At 43.6% G+C, this 23284-nt stretch overlaps 1 protein-coding gene across 1 annotated transcript in view; it reads right to left on the reverse strand.

The window, feature by feature from the left end:
- Positions 1-2366: 2366 nt before the first annotated feature.
- EXT1 (exostosin glycosyltransferase 1) overlaps positions 2367-23284 on the reverse strand; it is a 276879-nt gene continuing 255961 nt past the window's right edge. The window contains exons 5-11 of the mRNA XM_044914657.1: positions 22622-22758; positions 19881-19992; positions 18707-18802; positions 13844-13933; positions 8391-8551; positions 6100-6271; positions 2367-2688 (exon numbers count right to left, since the gene is read on the reverse strand). Of these exons, the coding sequence (XP_044770592.1) occupies positions 2503-2688; positions 6100-6271; positions 8391-8551; positions 13844-13933; positions 18707-18802; positions 19881-19992; positions 22622-22758 (954 nt within the window). The 3' untranslated portion in view covers positions 2367-2502. The remainder of the gene's footprint in view (positions 2689-6099; positions 6272-8390; positions 8552-13843; positions 13934-18706; positions 18803-19880; positions 19993-22621; positions 22759-23284) is intronic.

The following is a 23284-nucleotide window of genomic DNA, read 5'->3' on the forward strand; positions in this document are numbered from 1 at the left end:
CCAGCTAGCATCCCAAAGAGATTGGCTCAGACAATGACATGAAATGAAACCACGGAGATTTAAAGTGGCCGAGTGTGTCAGATCCTGTTCTCATTTATAATTACCGTCTTTTTTTTTTTTTTTTCCTTTCACGTAACACATACCATTTGTGGAGAATATGCCCTGGGAGCTTTGTGACAGGTGAATCTCACAAAGCGGGTTCCTCAATCTATTCATGTGACTGGTACAATTAGGGACACGGCTCTGCCAGCCAAGTGACAACAGGAGGTTCAAGTTGGCTTGGGGGTCGTTGAACAAAACGTTGCATTCACATTTTTGCAAAGGAGGAAGCTACGAGAATATTTTGGCAATCCTAAAAAATTAAATACAATCTTGCCAAGGCCAGGCGAGTAAGGATTCATTGCTAACCCTTGACGTCGCTGAGACCTGCAGCTTCAATGGCACCGAACCTGTCAAACCGGACATTTCAGAGGAAGAAACAAGTGCAAGTACCGTGGACCTAAGAATTATTTTTCAACAAATACAGAAGAGCAAATCACATCCATTTGGGAGGAAATGTCACGTGTTTGAGAGTGGGCTAACGCTGGGTCACACTGGATGCCAGAGAGCCTTCGAGAACTGTTCTGAGGCACGAGGCTGCAGAGAAAAGCCCCCCTTTCATGGAGCTTCCTTGCCCTCATGCCACTCCCAGCGCAGTGTCCGGGATGCACAGGCTGGCCCTCGCTCTGTTGCCACGCAGCCCTGTGTCACCTCTCTGGACCTCTGCAAATACCCAGTTTCTCTCCTGTCCGCGGGGCCCTTCCTCCTTGCTCTCTCGCCAGTCCCTCTTTCCCTTCCGGATGTCTACAAAGCAAGATGAGTTCAAGTCTGCCGGATTTATGGTTCCCATTGACCTGAGCCAGGCACTTGGAAGAATTTGAACATAATTTTGTGATGGAATTTTCTTCCCAGCCAACACTAGAAATAAATTTATAAGCTCTCTGAGAGTTTAGGGGGAAAAAAAATCTAAAGTGCTTCTGTTTATTCAGAATAAGAGGTGGTAGGACCCACTAATGATCCCCTCTGTTCTCTCTTGCCTCTTCCAAGTAGAAGAAGGCATTTAATGTCAGAAATCTTCATCTTCTACAAGGGAGTTAAGGGACATGTATGTATGTATATATATATATGTTGTTTTTTTTTTTCTGTTTATAGTTGCAGTTTTACAATCATCAGAAACTCAAAGCAGCATTTGCAGGGGTAGAAATGTTCTTTTTAACAAGAAGCACAACTCAGCTTCTCCACAGATTTAAAAATTAAAGCGACAGAAAATGGTATTTACATTTGTTTCTGATTATTTTGTTTGCCAAGTTCTTGCTCGAGACAAGGCTTGACCGAAAGACGTATCAGGATCCCAGTGGTGAGGTACACCCTCGGTGACTTCTCAACAATGCTTGTGTTCAACGGGGAGAATTTACATGTGAGTACTACTTTCTCAACAGAGAAGCCTCTCAAACTCGAGGTTTTCACAAACATCAAGAGCTTGTCTTGTGATTCCTGGTCTGCCACGGACACATTCATTGTTCCTCTGCCTCTAAACCAAAGCCTTCTCCCAGCGCTCAGCAGCCCTGTGTCAAAGGTTCAATGCATAATGTAGCCCACATCCCTGAAGAGCCTTGGGTTACTGTTGCGGGTCAATATTTCCATCTCACTAATATGCTGGTGGATTGTCTGGATGGTTCCTTGTGTAAGCTGAACATTCTTAATTATACTAGTGTTTTCTGAGTCCTAACTCCCCCCCCCCCCCCCCAGTGCAAAAGATGATCATACCTCTATATCTCAGACATAAAGTTTTCTGTTACAACTGTCTACCTGGAGGTCATAATACTTTCTCTCATGCAGCAACATATTAGAGACAGAAGTTCAAGCGGATCTGCAAATTCAAAGTGGAAAACAATTTGCACTGGCAAAGTGGAATAATGAACTTGTCTTAACTTATGCTTGGTTATTTCTTGACACTGGGTGGAGTGACTTCTTGTGTCTTCTAGGAAGTCTGAACATTTGTAACCGCAGGAAACCCTGCATGACCAAGGGCAATGATGTTTGTGGGAAGAAGAGTAGCAGCTTTGAAATAGTCACGACCAACACAATTTTGATTAAAGAAAGAACTCTGGTTTTTAATAGTTTTGATCATTAAAAAAGTTTAAACCTGCATAGCAATCATTTCAAAAATAATTATTTAATGTTCCATAATTAAACTGTACACAACCTAGTCTTGGGACATAGAAGCCAGTGAGGTGAGTTTGGAGCAGTCCTGTGCAGTCCCAGGAGCCGGGAGTCGAGTTTTCATTGCCCTTTTTTTTTTTCCTTTTTTCCTTTTTTTTTTTTTGTTGTCATTCTGTTCATCTAAGATTATTTGGATACTTGGCACAATCTGGCTCCGCTGCTGAGCAGATCTGCACTGGGAAGAGAGAGCAGCTTGACCCCGTCCCTTCTCGCTTCCCCTCCCCCACTTGGCTGGATTCCTCAAAGTCGCTCAATGTCTCGGTATTTCTTCCTCAGAATAGAGACCTGGTCTTTAAAGAGGACAGGGTCGAGCCTCATCTGCGAGTGGATCAGCGGCATGTAGCCAAACCAGCTGGCAAACGTATTCATGCAGCTCTGTCGCTGGGCAAAGTGGTCAGGGTCAGCCCAGCGGGAAGCCCGAGAAGTCTGGGGAAAGGGAGACAAACCAGGAAGACAATGAGCGAGGTGCAAGGTACGATGGGGATGCTGCAGAGAACCAAAGTCAGGTTCGAGGGCAAGTGGCAGAGCTTGGGGTCTGGACGGGCCACCCAACGCCCCTGTGCTGGGGAAGGTGCAAGCACCAGTCCTGGGTTTCAGCCTTGCTGGAAGGTTTTCCCAAGATATGCTACATTCTTTGACGTTAAAAACATACAAACAAAGCTCCACATGGACTGATTCTCTGGACTGGGAATGATTTACCATTGAGCCTCAACTACTATGGTCAGTAAACATAAAAATTCTCTTCAAACATGTGAACAAATACTATGACTCACAATGTGTTTATGGTTTCAAAGACAGTTTTCTAAAACCTTCTGGTTTACTTGGTTGATTCTGGGTAAGCAGAAAAGATGGCTACCATCTCTTTAGCTCTTGGTGTTTGCCTTAAGGCTGGTTAAACACTTTTAGATCATGTAGAGGACACTGAATTAAAAGAAAGCTTTAAATGACTTAAGTGCTGACATTTAAATAAGCATCATGTCGTTCAAACCACATTTTTATGAAATAAAGAAAAAGGGAGCTACCGGATTTTGGGGGAACCCCCCCCACTCATTTATCAATAGGCAACTGTACAATGATGTATATACGCATGGGTGTGTGTTCAGTGTGTTTTTATTCTCATGCACTGTTGGAAAATGCTATCGCAGGAAGGTACATTTTACTGTGAGAATCACTCAGAGTCACTTAAAAACCACAAGTGTCAACATGCTTGAAAGGAACCACTGAAGGTAAATACAAATGTCAAGTTACCTCTGAGCAGCAGAATAACAAACAAAACACTACTTGTAAAGTGTTTCCATGAAGCTCATTTGAGTCTCATCACAACAACCTGGTCAAGTTCCCTACCCAGTGGGGTAATACCATCCCCACCGCATAGAGGAGGAAGCAGGTTCAGGGAAGCTACACTTACTTGTTCAAGGCTAGAAAGGGGCAGAGCTCAGGTTCCATCCTTTACCATTTATACTAAGAGAACTCTACTTGGTAAGCCAGAGAAAGTTTCTAATTAAGCTAACCAGATGAGTTCAGATCAGAGCACACGGTCCCAAAGGGACCTCATTTTGTTTCTAAATTGGTATGGGGCCAGGCTCCCTACCCCCAGGCAAGTGCACACATATGCAAACGGACTAGTGTCAAGAGCTTAAGCTTATTCTTACTCTCTTTTACAAATGGAAAAAAAAAAAAAAGAATTCAGAATCATCCACGTATCATTTTTGCCTGTAGATTTTAACATTTATTTTGGGTCAACCAACATATGAGAGAAGATAGAGTTCCTTTGTAATAAAAACATAATCTTATTAGCACATGATATCCTTTTACCAGTCATACATTCAATAAACTCATGTGCATGATAGGAAGGCAGGGGGCATATACAGCACATATCTAACTAGACACATCGAGTTATATCTAAGGCTAAATTCAGATTTGTCCCAAAGTATGTGTAAAATCACTTGAAATATTGGTTTGGTAGAATTAGGCAAATCTATGCAAAGAATACAAAACAAGGGGCGCCTGGGTGGCTCAGTTAAGTGTCTGCCTTCGGCTCAGGTCATGATCCCAGGGTCCTGGGATCAAGCCCCACATCGGGCTCCCTGCTCAGCGGGGAGTCTGCTTCTCCCTCTCCCTCTGCCTGCCACTCCCTCTGCTTGTGCTCTCTCTCTCTGGCAAACAAATAAAATCTTAAAAAATATATATATATAAAACAAACTCCTGGGCGCCTGGGTGGCTCAGTTGGTTAAGCGACTGCCTTCGGCTCAGGTCATGATCCTGGAGACCCGGGATCGAGTCCCGCGTCGGGCTCCCTGCTCAGCAGGGAGTCTGCCTCTCTCTCTGACCCTCCCCCCTCTCATGCTCTCTATCTCATTCTCTCTCTCAAATAAATAAATAAAATATTTAAAAAAAACAAAAAAACCAAAAAAAAACAAACTCCTAAGGAACCACGTGTTATCAGAGTTCCACTCCTAATGAGTGTATAACCTCAGGGAAGTTCATAGAACTCTCTGAGCAAACAATATTAAAGGAATGTTGTGTCCTTAAATGACATAGATAAAAACGCCTGGGCACACAGTAGCCACTCAATACATCTTGCTTGAATTGGAATAGTCTGTTAGCCTTAAAGATGAAAAATTCTTGCAAATCCTCTTTCCTGTTCTTTTAGTAGTTAGAGGGAAATAAAATTTTCCACTAGACTCATTGCTCACTAAGGACAGTGCCTGATAATCAGTACACATTTGTAAATACTGAATTATGAAATTCTATAAACTTAAGATCCTGCAAGATTTTTGCTCTTACTAAATTTAGTGAACGAAAATCCATCAATTTTGTTAACATGAGGTCTGGTTAAGTTTTCCTTTGCAAAAGCTAGATCTGTATATGATTTTCAATAATGATTGGAACAAGGTACATGGAAAACCTCAACAAGCAAACTGATCCAACCCTCAAGTAAGTCCTTCCAGGTTGACTCAAATGCTGTTGGATTCTCCAGGATTTAACTTGGGTGTATCTAAATGGTCTACAGGTTTTTGATTTCTTCCATATAGTACTGGGCTCTGTCCAAGACGAATAAAGGTGAATGAGCCTCGGCATATCCATATCAGCCTGATATAGTAGCTGGAGGTATAAAATAAAGAGTAGTGGAAGGAACAGAGCATGGGATTCAACTCCCACTTCTGTCTCTAATACTAGGTGACTTGTGGCAATATGTTTAAATTCTCTGAGTCCTCGTTTTCTTACTTGTAAAAAGAGAAAGTTGAATTAGATTTCCTTGCAAGTATCTTTAGTTCTAAACTTATGTGACTCAACAATATTTTACTTTCATAGAAGTTTTCATACATGTTATCTCAACCCTGTGAGGTCGATTTTTACCATTTCCATTTTAGAGATGAGCCAACTGTGTTTCAGGAGGTAACCGACTTGTGTATAGCTTCTTTGTGCCAGTTCCAGGTGAAAATCAAGGATTGTGATTCCTGGTCTGTCACCAAGATGCTCACCCAACTCAAGAGCAATCACCAGAAGGCTGTGTTGAGGACAATATTATTAGCTATTCACTAAATAAAGCACCTACAATAAGCTTACATAAATTCTTTGTAGGTCTTAAACTCTGGAGAAGGTTGATGTTTCTCATGCCACTTTGTAGGTTATATGAGAGCTTTTACAATCTCGAGAGACAGATACCCTTGACTTACGTCTTCCCAATCATCCATGTGCCAACCATATACTCCCTTGGGACTTTCAGATATTTTTTTAAAAATTTCCTCATTACCCTTCCTAGAGGAACTGTGAGTCATTACCCCAGGCTGAACCACCAGCGAGCAAAGCAGGGAAGGAGAGTTCTATTCTTACCTGCCCCATCATTGTCTCCTTATACTGCTTCTTCTGGGTGACTTTGATTGGAGGCAATTTTGTCACAGCAGACACCAGGAAATTCATGAGGATGTCCTCACAGTTGGCCAGTTGGTCCACCATGTTCTTCAGGCTGGCTGGCAGGTAATGGGTGTACAGGTAGTGATAATATCTGTAAAAGCAAGACAGGTTTCATAGGTGGCCATCATTATATAATCACAGGTGGTCTTCTTTGACAGGAAACCTATACTTATTGTTTGAATCCCTAAACACGTAATGGATGACGATGACGACAGCCATCACTTATATGGTACTTACTATATGCCAGATAATGTTCTCAAGTGCTTTACAAGGAACGCCCCATATAATCCTCATAAGGAACCTATGATATAGGTACTATTATTATCCTTGCTTTACAGACAAGGAAAGAAGGTACAAGAGATACACACAGATGCAGATACTGCTTGGCCAGCCTGACTTTAATATCAGGGTGGTTGGTTAGGAACTGAATACTCGGATGGTAAGAGAAGTTACTTACACATAATCTGTATATCCTTACAAACTGCTTTAAAATTTTAATTACTGGCTTAATCAGAACTGTAGTCAATACTATCCTATAACTCTGAGTCCAACAATATACTATTCCATTTTTGTGTTCTATAAACCATATTATTTTGACACTGTTAGATCAAAACCTTAATTAATCTGGTGGTCAGGCATTATGGAGGACCCATAATTAAGTTGACTTATTTCTCACTCTACTCTTTTTTTAAGAGGGACATAATAGCATATACTTATAGGAAAAATAACTTGAATGAATAAGATTCACTGTGTGTTAGTGGCAGGGAAGAAAGGGGAACAATGAACTTTTAAGAGGCAGGGTCTTAAGATCAAGACTCGGCTCACCCAAATGCTTATTGTTTATGCACTTCCAACTCTATCCCTGAGATAGCAAGATTTTTTATCCTTTACTAAAAAAGACTAGGCAGAAGAATGGATGAAAATGACCGAGTCAGTAACGTTAACCATCTAAACTCACTAATTTGGCAGTCTTACCCAAGTTCCCTGGCTTTAAAGACCAAATATATTCAAACAACTCCCAAATGTATATCTCCATCCCTGCTGTTTTTCCAACATACCCTTTTGGATGTCTTAACATGTCCAAGACTGAACTCCCTAAAACCTAAATCCATCCATAGGGCTTTCCCCATCTCTTGATGGCCTCTCTATCCTTCCAGTTCCTTAGGTCAAAAAAAGCTTAACCATCAAACTCTATAACCAATCTGTCAAGACATCATGTTAGAGCATCTTCAAAATATGCCCACAATCTGATCACTACTTACCACTTCTGGCTCCCAGGCTCCATCATCTTTTGCCTAGATGTCAATCACCTCCTAATAGGTCTCCCTGCATCTACCCTGGCCCCCATATAGTCTGCTCTCAACACAGCAACCAGAGGGGATGCCCTGAAATATAAAAAAGATGTCTCCACTCTGCTCAAAGCCCTGCACTGGCTCCCACGTCACTCAGAGTGAAGTCCTCGTGATGGGCAGCAAGGTCCTGCATCTGGGCCCCCCACGACCTCTCTCTCTTGCTTTCCAGTCAGTCTACTCTCAGCACATTGGTCTTCCTGATATTCCTCCAACATTCTGGCTCAGCTGTTCTCTACACTAGAGCACTCTTCTTACAAAAATCTTGGATGATTTCCCCTCTTTCTTTCAAGTCTCTGCTCTGATCTCACCTGTTCAATGAGAATCACTGGCCACCCTTCAACCTCCCCTCTACCTTCACCATTCATGATCCTTGATCTGCTCGACTTTGCCTTTTTGCTATATAACTCACCCCCTTAACCTATTATAGAATTATTACAAATACCATGTCCTCCCCTTGTTGGAATAGAAAACCTACTTAGGCAAGAAAAAAAAAAAAATTTTTTTTTAACTCTTTGGTAAATCCCAAGCACTCAGAATGATGTCTGGGGGTGCACAATTAAGTATGTACTTTTGTTGCTGTTATTCTAAATGTTCAGTTACTCAATATGTCCTCCAACTCCAGACAACCTGATATGTTTCTCTACCATTATTTCTGGAAATGCAGTAGTAAGCCAGGGGGTTTTATTGGTTTCAAAGACACAGGCTGGCCACACCGACAGAACTTAAACAGCGATGCAAACTAATTTTTGTTATTGTTGCTCACGAGATTTGGCCCAAGTTCCTCTTTATGCAACAGCCAGAAGCTACGATAGAAGGAGTTACGTAAAAATCGACAGGCGGGATTTCTAAATTCCTCACTTGTGGTAAATAGCAGCTCCTGTCAACACCATGGAGTAGTCGTTTGTCCACTTGGATGTGTACCCCCACCGCTCCTTAGAGTTATCCCAGAAATGGCTGCGCGCCGGGTACCCCACAATCCTCTCGGGGAAGCTTTGCCACACGGTGAAGGCAAAATCCACCTGCAGGCAGAACACAAGCCAAACAAGCAATCAACAGTGTTAACAAATGTCAACAAAACATTACCTTCCCCCTGCTAATTCATGATGCGAAATCCCAGGACTGTTGTGAAACATTAATTCCATGTATTCATCAGCAAATTAAGCTGACTGCTTGACATTTTGCCCCATAATTATGCACATTTTAATGTTTCCTGTTGAAGAAACTTCAGATTAGTGCAGAAACGAAAGAAGAAAAGAAACTGCTGATATGTCCTTTAGAATCCAGTTTGTTCAAGCAAAAACACAAGTCAGAAAAGCAACCGCTGTCTCCCCCTCCTCCGTCCTTGGTGCACGTGACCACTGTTTCATGCGAGGCACACATGCATCTGTTTTGTAAACGAGAGATTTCCCATGCACATCCAGAGTATGAATATACAGCATGCATCATGACTAGCATCCAGCAAAGCCAAAGTGACTAAAATAAAAGCATCCTCTTAAGAGCAAGAGAAAAGAAGTTTAAAAACTACACAAGTTCTAACAGGAATTCAGAGCAGGTATCATAGAGAAATGTGAGTCAGGCCTCTCAGGTTTGAAGATGCTCAGCAAAAAGGAAAGCTAGAAAAAGCATCCACAGTGAAAAATCACTAAGAGTAAGTAGGGAAGAGGCCAAGTGAAGCCACATGATTATTTTGTTTATTTTTTTAAAAAGATTTTATTTATTTATTTGCGAGAGAGAGTGAGCGAGAGGGCAGGGGGAGCAGCAGAGGGAGAGGGAGAAACAGGCTTCCCGCAGAGCAGGGAGCCCGATGCGGGGCTTGATCTCAGGACCCTGGGATCATGACCTGAGCCGAAGGCAGACACTTAACCGACTGAGCCACCCAGGCACCCCTTAACGTGATTATTTTAAAGAAAATGCAGGTAAATGACTGTCCAGTGCTTATGATAACCCAAAGCAGGTACTTCTCAACTTGCTAAAAACCGACATTTATAATTAGCAAATAGTCTGTTTTCAAATGTGTGAGCAAATTTCTTACTTGCTATGATTGATGAATGATAAAGAAGTACACAGAAAGTAAAAAAAAATTTAGAACAGTAACAGCAAACAATCATATAATGCTCATAATCATGTAATGCTTTGGTTAGAGTACTTACACGTAAGTACTCTAACCAAAGTTTTAACTCACGTAATCCTCACAATATCACCCTGTGAAGTAGGTAATTTTATAGTCTCAATTTACAGAGAGGGAAGCTAAGGTACATGGAGGTGCAGTAAGTGGCAGAGTCAAGATTTAAATCCAGCCATCTGGTTTCAGATTTGTCATGTACTGTTACCATAGCCTCCTTTTTAGCTCTCCTGCTACAGTATTGAGAACAATTCAACTCTTCTACAGGTTACACACTCAGCCTACAAACTTTCTTGTCTCTTCTCCATAAGCAACGCAAATGGAAATTTCATTTATGCCACAAATATTTCCAGTCGCGGCGCTCTGATGGTGGCTGGGAACGGAGTGATGGTGTCAAGTCCGGTTCCTACCTCCCAGAGGTCAAAAAGCAATAACTATTTGCAACAGCCAACAGTGAAAACAACCCAGGTTCTATCAACTGACGAATATATAAACCAACCACGGTATATCCATACGACGGAACATTATTCAGCTCTAAGAAGTAATGAATACTTAGAATATGGATGAGCCTTGCAAAGAGTGTGCTGAGTGAAAGAAGCCACCCACAAAAGGCCACATGTTGTATGAATTGCCCAGAAGAAGCGAATCCACAGAGACTAAAAACAGATGTGTGGTTCTAAAAGGTAGGGAGTGACTGATGAGTGGATATGGGGTCTCCTTTTTGGGTGATGAAAACGTTTTTGAATAAGACAGAATTGATGACTGCCCAGCATCGTGAATGCAGTAAATGCCACTCAATTATTCATTTTAAGATGGTTAATTTCATGTTGTGAATGTTACCTCAATTAAAAGAACAAAGCAATTCAGCCTAGATCAGTAGTCCCCATGCTTTCACCACATGCACAATGTCATTCCCGTTTTGCCACATTCCCACACCATACAGTCACTTCTTTCCTGTTGTTCTTTAAATTGCCCATGCTTGGTTCCCCCCGCCCCCCTATTAGCCTCATCCTAGGCAAACCTGTCAGCGAAACCCTAGGTCTGGTTGCTGGCTATACTGTTTCCCAACAAACAGTAAATATAATTGCTGAAATATGCTTGCCATGAACCATGCAAAACTAAGGGGCACACACCATCCTTCTGGAACACTGGCCTGAGGGATCTGTGAGGGTCCTTTTATCTCTGAATCCTTTGGGTCTAGAAGTGACTGTTTTTGTGAACAGCCATATATTCAAATTTTTAGGAAAATCTAGTTTGGCCCCCTAACTCAAGATAAGAGAGCCTTAAGCATATAGCTTGTCCCCCCCACCCAAATGGAAACATCCAGAAAAAAAGTAGGGGTGTTGGAAAATACGTTAAGAAAGCCTGTTGGGGAACAGGGCATCTCAAAACAACCAGCAGCAGGGGAGTGGACAGTATTTGCCAGAAGATGGAAATCGGGTTGTGATAACCTGCACACCATCACTGGTGGTTAATATTAATGGTGTCAACTGATGGGACGGTATCTCATGCAGCCCGTTGTCAAGCAGGCCGGCTGCCAGCGCTCTTTTGGGTTTTCCATGATTCTTTGAAAAGGAAACACACACCCTGGCAACGCCTATAGAACCCGATGGGGTTTTCTCATCACATGAATTTCTTACTCTCTCAAAGCTGTTTCAAGTCATTTCAAAGGAACTCAAAAAGTAAATTCAGATAAAACTATGATTCTTGTGATAGTTCCGCTTTCCCGAAGATCATTAACACATCAAAGGAGGCAAAGGTCAGCTTAAAAACCAACATCTGTTTTCTTTTGAGAATTTGCAGCAACCCAGATAAATGTAAATAACTGTAAACCAACTAAATCTAATACCGTTTGCAGAATGCTCTTTAAAAATCTATCCTTAATACTACAGGGAGGCATTTAAACAGGTGGAGACTCCTTAGAGAGGAAATAAAATGAACCACCATCTATTCACTTAAAAAAAGAGAAGCCCTTCGTCCTTGACCATCTTAGGTGATGCGATCACTCCATGATCAGCAGGCAAAAGTAAACCAGACCACCGGCCTCTTAAATTTACATATCACTTTCCATCCACACTGACTTCTAATTACTTCCTAGAGGTCACACGTTCCTCCCAGCGCGTACCAGCGGCTGGAATTGCTCGTCTTTGAAAAGAAATTCACCAGCCCCATGGAAACATCACAGAAGCCGAAACAGATGTGACCGTGGGACAGGGAAAAAAACAACTCTAGAGTGGGACTGATTGCCCAGGGGAAGACATACACTGCATGAGTACCTGAGGTCAAGGGATAAGGATTTAAATATATGCCATTGCTGTCTTGACCACACGCTCCTGCGAGGTGCTGTTCTCCCTGTGTTTGCCCTCCAAGGTCCACTTTGGAAGGCACAGCCCGGTCTTCCTGACAGGCCAGTGGCTGACCGGGTTAGGTCAGTGGGAGTCACCCGCCGGCAAACGGAGGCGGGACAGAGAGCGAGAGGTCGGAGTATTTCTCCCTGGCTCCCTCCTAGGTTTGGCAGCAGAGTTTCGGGCAGTTGCCACATCCCCCCGTGATCATAGCTCCCATCGGGCAGGTCCTCTCCCCAGTTCCACCTCTCAGAGACTCTGAAACACTATTTCCTTCAGACCTGGGGGAAGGGGCAGGGGGAGCTGCTGCTTGTTTTGCTGCTCTCCAGGTACCTCAGCGTCTTTAACCCCACCCACCTAAGTCATCCGAAATCCCTTCGCTGGAATCACCTGACTTGAATTCTGTTTGCTGCCAGGACTCGGAGGGCCATTGGCAGGAACTGTGTAATCCCAGTACCCGGCACGGAGAGCAGAACAATGAGATCCCTTGATAGATACTTGGGGAGCGAATGTGCTCCTTGGATGCCAGCTTCCCTTGCAGGAAGCAGCAGAAACGTGCAAGCCAGAGTGTCCCATACCCCGTAGTCCATAGCTGTCGTTCCCTTGGAACATTAAACCTATCTTCCCCCCGGCCCCCCAAACCCCCTTCTCCTGCTAACTTGCACAGGACACAATCGGCTGTGCGTTCACACTTTGCTTCCCTCAGCATGCATCCCTTCAATCATTCATTCACCGAGTATTTATAGAGCCTGGGCTGCAGAGAAAGCCTTTTACCAAGGTGAGGCCCAGGGCATTTTGTCCTGGGGTTGTTCAGGCTGCACATAATGTCTGTTCAACTCCATCGGATGGAAATTGGAAGCATCCATGGAATTTCAAGAAGGAGACAGTGGGACTGCTAGCCTAGGTTAACACCCAGTGCCAGCTACATGGATGGCAGGCTATTAGAATCGGACTGGCGTCCAGGAAAGTGCATGCTGGTAAGTGTCGATGTTTAAATTGAAAAGAAAATGATTATGAATAAGAGGGAGAAAAGAAAGGGAAAGGTATAAGTAGCTCAGATTCCACGCTTTTTAGCAGCTACCATTAATAATGCATTTCCAATATACGACATTTTTATAGAACTGTCTTTGGTCCCCTCGATGGTTTAAAGTAAGGTTTCTGAGATCAATACTCATTCGAGTTGTAAAAATTGGTTTTCTATCATATCTATCTCTCCTCCTCTCTCTCTCTCTCTCCTCCTCACACGTTTTTTGTGCAATCTTATTTTTGGCACAAATACCTGAACATCTGAAATAGCAAGGATCTCCCGTCTCAGTCTTAAAGTGAAACCGTTTGCTCTTGTGTGGGTGAAAGAAAATGAGCACTTAAAACTGAGACAGAGAGGCTGCCTTCAGAACCCAGAATAGTGTTCGCCAACAAAGGCAACACACACCCACACAGGCATTCGGATCACTGGGGAAGGATGGGCTGTTTGCTCTGCACCGTGTGGTCTCAAGATGATGCTAAGCAGGTGCCCCCCCTTCTCTTCTGGGTACCACACACCTGCCGGTAGCTGTGCTGTTTAAAAACAAAAGGAGGGCAGGCAGGAGGGAAGAGGTGAGGCACAGCCATGCAAATGAGAAGCCAATTAGCAGAGAAAACGAAGGGGAAAATGCCCTTTTCCGGGCGCCAGGTGGTGGCGAGGTGCTCACAGGAACTGGGTTGATTAGAACCGACTCTGCAGGAAGTTTTGAAAAAGGTTTTCAGGTTGGCCATGGCCCGGGGAAAAAGAAGCGCCGGCACCTTGGGGTTTGGGGCAACTGCCTGAAGAGCCCCCCGCCCGCTCCTCAGGTGGGGGCGCTTACCTCCGTGGTTGAAAGCACAGTGTCCTCATCGAGGCTGAGCACGGCGTCTGTGACGATGTTGTCATAGGGCAGGAAACGGCTGCTCATAACCTGGGAGTGGAAAGCAGGCAGGAGGGAAGGAATTAAGGAAAGGAGAGGTAAACTTAGAGACCTGTTTTTGGGAAAACTCCCCCATCCTCACCTTCAAAAAGAATGTTCTGCCACCATGTCACCCCTCAACATTGAAGACTTCCATTTCCCATCAGTGTAGTCATTTATTCTACAGTTGTTGGGCACCTACTGTGTACAGACACCTTGCTAGTCAAAGGGAGTACATAAAGGTAAGTGAGACATATTCTCTTGTCTCGGAGGAGTTCACAGTCCGCAGAGACATCAAGATGCAGACGATCTGTCCCAGCCTGCAACCAGCCGCTCAGAAGGGCAGATGAAGGCCTCGTAGAAGAAATGACACTGCAGGAGGACTTGATGGATAGGAATTCACCAGGTATAAACAGAAGTGAGGCAGAAACAGGGCTGAGCGGATGTGAAGGCACAGAGGAGAGAACCCGCACACTGAGGCCTGGAGAGACTAGACGGATGGAGCTGTGATTCCAAGTGTGGGGCACACACCACTGGAAGGCCACGTCGTTTTGGGAGGTACATAGAAAAACATTTAAAAATTCTCCTCTTTACGGATGTTAGCATAGATTAGAAAAAATATATACACACATGTATCAGTAGCTACAGCAATAACAGGTAGTAGTAAAGTTATTTAAAAATCATCTCACTGAAATGAAAAGTAAGCCGATTTATAGACAAATCTTAAATTAAAAATAGCCGACGTGGTCCATGGATTTAGGCAAACTGTGAAGGTAGTATATGAATAAAGTTTGGGCAGCTCCAGGATAAGGCATGGTGAGGTGTGTGCAGGCGGTCTGGGGTGAGGGCTTTGGGCATGAGAGGACCAGCTGGAAAATTAAGACTAGAGAGACTCCGGGGCGCCTGGGTGGCGCAGTCGGTTAAGCATCCAACTCTTGGTTTCGGCTCAGGTCATGATCTCAGGGTCTTGAGATCGAGCCCCACTTCGGGTTCTGTGCTCAGTGTGGAATTTGCTTTAGATTCTCTCTCTCTCTCTGCCCCTCCCCCGGCTCATACTCTCTCTCTCTCTCTCTCAAATAAATAAATAAATCTTAAAAAAAAAAAAAGACTAGAGAGACTTCTCTGTGACAGTCATACCTTAAACCTCTGTGGTGAATGTACTCTGCAGAACAACTAACCATGAGAATGATAAGAATAACTAACATTGTAATAGCATCGCATTTCTCCTTTGTAATAACCCCATTTTACGGCTGAGAAAGCTAAGGCATAGAAAGATTAGGTGTCTTGCTCAGGACGGACCTGCCTGCATTTCATCCCCCACGGTGAGATTCTGTAGAGCACCTCAGCCACTATGTGACACCTGTCTCAGGTTCGAGAAGGACCTCAAAAGTGAATTGGGGGCACATCAGGCAACCTCATCTTCACCACCTTCCTCTGCAAGTCATATCAACAGTTACGACACCCACAAATCTGAGGACCTCCACCGCCGGGAAGCTCAAGCTTGTATTTACAACAAGAAGCCAGCTGATCTATGAGATTTGGTTTCCACGCCCATGAAGCTACTGGAGGGCTGCTGACATTAAAGGATGGGAAGTGCCCACTATTTTCCAACTCTGGGAGCTCAAGGGATGTATCTACAGCATAAATGGCTCCAGGGTCTGCTCCTACACATCCGTCAACTGGGTCAAGTTTTCCTTTTCTTTCTCAGGCTTTCAAAATAAAATAAAATATAAAGTGATCAGCAACCCCATATACACGGTGCTCAGAAATCTCAGCCTGAAGCAATTCTCCTGATACAGTTTACATGTCCACCGACTAACACAGAAACCATTAGCTGCCAGCTTAGCGATGCCCTGACCTTTCCCTTGTTAAGTCTATAGGGGAGAGCTGCACAGACAAGGCCTATAAATTCAAAATAGAATGTTGCAGCCAAAACAGTGAACACATCAACCCTAAACTCAAGGCTAGATATGGAAATGTACGATGGGGAATGAGCAGGACCTATGACTTCCTTCCCATTACGTTCCCAACCACTGGTTTTATAAAAGGATCCATTTCCTTTTTCTGAACCTGCTTCATCAACAGAGGTTATGAGCCCATCGTCCAGCAACTTCAAATTCTAGTGTAGAAACTAGACGCTCTCTTCCAAATACCTTGCCTCGGCCACATTCCAAAAGTTCAATGGTTTAACGTGAAAGGAACTGGAGTACTTAGAAAGTCAATCCTAAGTGAAATGGGTTTTGCTTATTAGTTCAGGTAAGAAATATTTAGCTACCATATACCAGCCCAACCCCTTCTGGAATTAGCAAACATGGGTAGGAAATGACCAAGACTCAAGTTTATTGTCTAATGGGGAAGATAAGGAATATCCCTAAGTAATTATACAAAGCACAGTAAGAGTTAACATTTATCAAGCACCCACCATGTGCATCCACACTTCCGAGTGCATTTACACGTCTAGTATTGTACCATTTGATCTTTTAGCAACCCTGTTTTAGGTATTATGATTGCTTCCATTTACTGAAGGAGAAATTGAGGCACAGAGACTTAAATAACTCGCTTCACAGCCCATAAAACAAACTGTAATGTTCCAATGCCACCCAGAAGAGCAGCTGACATTTAGTGGACCCTGGGTGCATCATAGGCCCAGGGCTAAGCCCCTGTAATGTACTATCTCATTGAATCCTCAAAATGGGCCTGAGTCTTGGCCAAGGTTCCAGAATACAGAGCCTGAAGTGATACTTAATTAAGTACAAATGCTTTACTAGGTGGTGCAATCCCAGGGCAGTGAGAGTGAGGGAAAAGGAATGGCCCACTGGAATCAGAGGCCAAGGCAGAGGCTAGGACTCAACAAACGGCCAGAAGCCCAGACACAGATATGGCTGGGAGAATGCACAACACTTGATCCTAGCCAAAAGGCCGAGAAGTAATTGATATGGCTGGGAGGATGTGAAATATCTTATAAGCTACAGCTGATCGAGCCACCATCTTGTTCATAAAGAAACTGGGACTACTCACAGAGTGAGAATAAAAAATCAATCAGTGAATCTGTGTGTAAAAATGCAATACTAACTATAGAAGTCAGAATGGCACCCAGTCTGACTGGATCCTGTTTGATATCCTGACATATTCAAAGGAAGACTTATCTACCAGAAGGAGAGCTAGTCACCCATGGAAGCACAAAAAACAATGAATTCCCAAGTCCAAAGTTGACAGCAGCCATCTGAGCACTGTTTAGGACCTCGGGCATTGGCACTGGGGAGACAGACATATGGGATCGTAGGCCATTCCTTTTGTGAAACCACATCTATGGTGAGATGGATTTCATAAGGGTAAGTAAGACCCATGCCTAGAGGCAGGTGATTTTCTAATTCCCACCTTTACTCATTAAATGCTTATGAAGCAGCTCATGGATAACCATGTTACTTGACTCCAGCCCTGCGAATGCTGGGACTTTATCTGTCATATCGCGCACTGCGTTCCAACATACTACATGGTGCCCAGCACAGAGCAGGTGGTCATACACTGGAAATGAATAGATAATGCATTGATCATCTTGCACACGTTACAGTTGTAATTCTCACTGCATCATGTCGAACTACATGAAACTGCTACTTTTAGCAAGCCAATGATGATTTTCAAATGGTTTGACCTAATTGATATTTTTTATCCTGGCTCAAAGATGTTTTACTTAGTGTGAGACAATCTCTCAAGACCTGCCTTCTTGGGGACTAACAAAGGATGTCTCTTAGATGACATGCTTCACCAATCTGTTCCATTTAGTAGCAACTAATTTCTTCACAATGGATATGATCTACAAGAAAGCAACAAGCAGAAGCTAGAGAAAAAAGAACTCACCCCTGGCTGCCAAGAGCAGAAGAAATTCCAAAGAGGAGGTAGCATGGGAACAGGGGCTTAAAGAATGCATGGAAATTTTGATAACAGAGATAAAGCATTGAGACTTAGAGCAAAAGGGAAAGGCAAGAATTAGAGGCAGGAGGGGATACAGTGCAATTTAGAGAACTGTGAATGATCAAATTTGGTGAGAGGACAGGGTCTGGGTGGGGGAAGCAATGAGAGAGAAGAAGACTGGCAAGGCTGGCCAAGGCCAGATTACACACGGCCTCAAATGTTGATTTCGAGCATTAGCAAATAGAGTCCCTTAAGGCTGAGAGATGATTAGAAGATCATTCAGTTCCAGGCAAAATGAATTGGAGAATGGAAGCAAGGGGACAGCTAGGCAGCACGTGTGAGTCTCTGATGGAGACACCCATATGGAATTAAAGTGCAGATGTCCTTTTGAAGATAAATGTGAGGACGAGCCACTATTCTGAAAGACACAACCGATCCAGGTGAACCAGCTAAGCAAACCTCATGCTTGGCCGCCATCAGCAGCTTTGTCTTGATCCTCTTCGTTTATACAAGGATCACTATTGCCAGGCCCTGAATTCATTGTATCCTAGTAGCAACCCTAGGAATATGTTATTACTTCCATTTTGTAGATGAGGAGGAAACCGACGGTCAGAGGAGGAGAGGATATGCGGGGCCACAAATCTCCTAAAGAGGTGGTGTTAGGACCCACGAATCCCCAATTCAAGAACCGAGAGCTGTCAAAGCTGAGGATTTTCAGTGACAGGGAAAATTTTAGAAAAAAGAGTCCAGAGCCAGAAGCTCCCCGGGGGGGGGGGGGCAGGAAGAAGCTGTCTAGGGCCAACACCCACGGCGCCCCACGGAGAAACAAACAGTCCACGGCAGTTCCATGCTCAGGGCCCCTTTCCGTCCTACCTTGCTTTCTCCTTCGATGACAATGACAGGCACAGCTGTGGCAGGCCAGCGGTGTTTGGCTGGTAGGGGCTTGTCACAATTCCATAGAACTATGATCTGAAAGGGACAGGAGGCCATGAACGGCTTGGTAAGGCTGACGTTAGTGAGGCCTCCACCCAGCTTCTTCTTAGAGACAGAAAGAGGCCTAAGCAAGGCAGAGAGGCAGACATCAAACTTGAATTTTAAAGAGGGCCCCCCTCCCACACAATCTCCAGAACCCAGTCACCTCAACAACTAGAGAGAGAGAGGACAAAAAGAGAACCCTGAAAAAAACTACATCAAGGGGGCAGGAGAAAGCTGGGGAGAAAAGAAGTAAATTTCAGGGTTGCTGAATCTTGATACAGTGGTTTCTTAAATTCTATATTGTTTGATGAGCGAGATACCAACACTGACCAAAATTAAATAAAAATGGGTAGCGAGCTCCAGAACATTGGCTGGGAAGCGGTGCTACTTGAGAGAATTCAAGATTTAACTAGTAGGGTGAGCTCATGATTTGGATTCTCTAGAATGGTTGCTGATTTTATGTGACTTTATTATTCCTAATAAGTGTGTTCAGTTCAGAAAGGCATACTTCAATATGATTTAATTCTTTCCAGATTTGTAAGCCTTCTTGTACAACCTAATTTACAAATCCAAAATGCCACTGTGGAAAGAGTATGGGAGTGACACTGATTTGGAAAATTCTGTTATCATAGATAGAATCTTCTGCTCCCAATTTTATAATGAAGCCACGGGTGCTACGAAAGAAAAGTGGACACCTCCTGACACCAACAAGTCTGTTTCTTCCGTTGAAAACTTCCGTCTTCTGGGTCCTCCCATGGCATGTCTGAGGTTATCTTAACACTTTGACGTTTAAAAACAAAATAATGTCCTTACGCGTTCTTTCAAGAATGTGTTGGTATATATGTTTTAACTTTACCCCAGTGAAACATCTCTTTGTAACCCGTCCCTTACCTGTGCTAAATTTCACTTCCAAGAATGTTTAGCTAATCGGATGAAAGGGAGGAGTAACAAGCATGACAAGTGAAAGGGGAGGAACAGGGCATGCCTCTGGATGAGCCCCAGGGAGCAGAGCACAGAGCAGGTAAGAGCAGGGTCTGCAGGAGGCAGGAGTGGCGGTTGGCCCCCCACTCACCTGGGCACAGTACTGCGATCTGGCTGCAGCCACGAGAAGCTTCAACACTGGCTGGGACTGCGAGACCAGGGGGGTCACTGCGTGGATGACTGCAGTGAATTTGGGGGGGGGGCTTTAAACCTGAAATAGAAACGCCAGAGAAGCCCAATGAAACACCGGGAAACAACACTTAGAAAATCATTCCTCCTCGCTCCATTGCCTCACCCTGAAACTGATGTTCCCTCCTCACGTATTTTTCCTTCCCCTCTTCTGTCCTGACAGAACAAAAACAAGGTGAAAAGCTGCTGGTTAACTGCTGCCTGAGACCTTGATAACTTACAGCTCCATGTCCACCTATACGCTCTTCCTCGGATAACCTCTTCCTCCCCTGGGGATGTGTCTTTGACCTCCCTGCGGCTTTTTAGGGACCCGAAGTCTGAACACACAGCCCACCACTCACCACCCTCTACTCCCAGAAGAGTCTACTCCAGCCACTGACATTGTAAGGTGGATTTAAGGAAATGTGCTCTCTCCCTGGGTATTTGAATAGCTCTTATTCTTCATAATAGAGTTAAGGGTTTTGGGGTTTTTTTGTTGTCTTTTTGGCCTGATTAATACTACTTCCAATAATGACCAGCAAGTAGTAAAGGTTCAAAGAACAGCATCCAGAGCCTTGCTGTCTAGGTGTGAGTCCCTGTGCTACTGCTCACTGGGGGTGGGATCTTCCCCTCGGTGTCTCCAAAGCCGTGAAATGGGGCTGAGAGTCAGAGCATCAAACCCGTGGGGCTGTTAGGAGAACAGAATGAAAGGCGTGAATGCAGACACAGCAGTGAGAACAGGGCCCAGCGAACAGTAAGTGCTCAATGTTGTTCGCCGCTATCCCTCAGCCCCATCATCATCATTTTGGAGCAGAAGCCTCTACACTCTCGAGAAGCTCTTTTTGTGTGGCTCTGACATAAGCTGAGGGAAGAAGTACATGACCCAGACCTCCGCTGCTGCGTGCTCTGAAGCCCTGGGTGGAAAGGTTTAGATAAATATGTAAAACGAGCAGGAGCCACGGAAGAGAAAGCAGCGAGATGGCTTCTCCCCCCAAATGAGGTTTTCCGGAAGAACTCACTAAGAAACTGGAGACACATTTAAAAGCTTTCTAAAACTTCAGTAGTTCAGACCCAGGAATTTTGTGTTTTGGTAGCTTCAATGCAAACAAGAGTGTGCAGTGACATTCGAGTTAAGCTTTGATGTTGATAGAATAAAGGTAGGAATCAGACAACGTCTACTAAAGGATTCTGCGAGTGTTTTGTAGAGCAAATTAGATCATCCGATTGGTACTTCATTTATTTATTTATTTATTTTTAAAAGATTTTTTTATTTATTTATTTTAGAGACAGAGCACAAGAGGGGGGAGCGGGAGAGGGAGAAGCAAACTCCCTGCTGAGCAGGGAGCCCGATGCGGGACTTGATCCTGGGGCTCCAGGATCATGACCTGAGCCGAAGGCAGTTGCTTAACCAACTGAGCCACCCAGGCGCCCCCCCGATTGGTACTTTAATTGCATGTTAGAAAGAAGCTGACTTCTCCACTTTCTCAAAACTTTGCCGAAGAAGAAGAAATAGGGTGGAGGGGTTTCCTTTCTCCTGGTGAGGACAAGCACCACGTCTACATTTTCCTGTACTAGTTTAGGAAGCATCATGTACACACTTCTAATGTGCTCCCTCCACACGGAGATCTCACTGCTCTGCAGGAAATATGTAGACATTTTTTACTGACTCTGGCCTTTTTCTGAAAATTACCAAATTCTAAATACATTACCCTGTGTGGGCCATTCACTGATTTTAATACAGTCCCCATAATATGTTTGATTTGGCTGAAAGGGTTCTTTGTCACTGGTTGGTATTTCGGGCCACTACTTCTTTTAAGTTTCTTTTTATCAGTTTCAAATTAAAGACGCACAACTCAAAAAAAAAAAAAAAAAAGAGGTGAGATGGTTATGGAGAATATCGGGACAGGGTGGAAAATCTAAAATCTTTTTCCCACATTGACTTGAAAGATGCTTTACTATCCCAGAGTTTCTCCAACTCGGAACTGTGAATGAGGGAAAAGGTCTAAAATGTTACTAACAACAGCCTTTTGGAGAGCTTTCTCCCTCTGTCCATTCTCTTTCCCCATTATGATTAGACGAAAAGCTGCTTGAGAGCAGAGATTGTATCTCATCTGACTTTTTGTTTCTAAACACCTAGCATTGCATTAACAGAGTACATAAGACAAGCACAATAAATGTTAAATGCGTGAACAGAGTTATCTCATCATCCATTCTTAAATCTTTCTCCTTCCCCTTTATTAATTCAAATTTTCTTTGGTAGGAGAGAGAGAAGTTGAGATTGTAGAAAAAAAGAAAAAAGAAAAAAGAAATTAGGGAGAGCACTCCTGGTTCGATCTTATATACGAGAAGATGTAAAATTATAGCAAACCCATCGTCATATTCGAAATGATCTGTAGTTTGGGGAACCTGTTTCTCAAAAAGGAATGAGTCTACTCTATGTGAAGACCAGCTGCTTAGACAAGAAAGGAGTTTTTTCATTTTGCAATGCTCTGCTGGATTTATAATTCTTGATCCTGATACACCGTTTAAGGATAGGGTTCTAGAAAGCCATCTCCAATGTAGGCTGGTGGGAAGACCCTGCTACAGAATGGAGAAATCAAGGGACTTGGAGTCTGGACAACATCTGGAGGGTAAACAAGGGGCAGCACCCTGGAAGGAACTCACTTACCTAAATTAGCATAGTAGTAAGGAAAGTCTCCCAGATAAGATGAATACTGTGGTAGTACGAACAATCCTCCAGGATGTTTGTTCCATATTAAACTGTTACGTGATATGTGCTTGAATATTCTGTCCTGAATAATCTAGAAGATAAAAACACAGTATGTGGTGAGAATGAGACCTTGATGGTATTTGATAAGGAGCATGTTCAATCCAAATGTGAGGAATGATGTCCCTCAAAGTAGTGACTCTATCCCCAAATTTTCCACTGATAAAAGCGTCCGGGACACAGACAGAGTGACAGAGCAGTGGAAGAGAGTGGGAGAGAGAAAGAGATGAATGATGGCTAATGAAATTTCCTAATTAAACTTCAGTTTTACCATAAATTCTACCTTGTCTTTCTATAATAATAAGTACATTCTCATTTCAAAGCAAAGTGCATGGAACAGCTTCCTTGATGGCTGAGCCAGGAAGATCTGTTCTCGGTCCACAGAGATGCATGTGGAGACCGTTTTGGGAGGGTACAGGAGGCATGGAACATTCTAGAAACTGTTGAAGTTCCAATTTGTTCCTTTAATTGGGGAGGCAGATTTATCTGTCATATTTTGTTTTCCTTTCAAAGTCAATTGTAGGACTCTGGGGTACTGGTTAGCTGAAGTTTTTCTACAT

Source organism: Neomonachus schauinslandi, chromosome 4 (genome assembly GCF_002201575.2).
Source record: "Neomonachus schauinslandi chromosome 4, ASM220157v2, whole genome shotgun sequence".
Classification (NCBI taxonomy): Eukaryota; Metazoa; Chordata; class Mammalia; order Carnivora; family Phocidae; genus Neomonachus; species Neomonachus schauinslandi.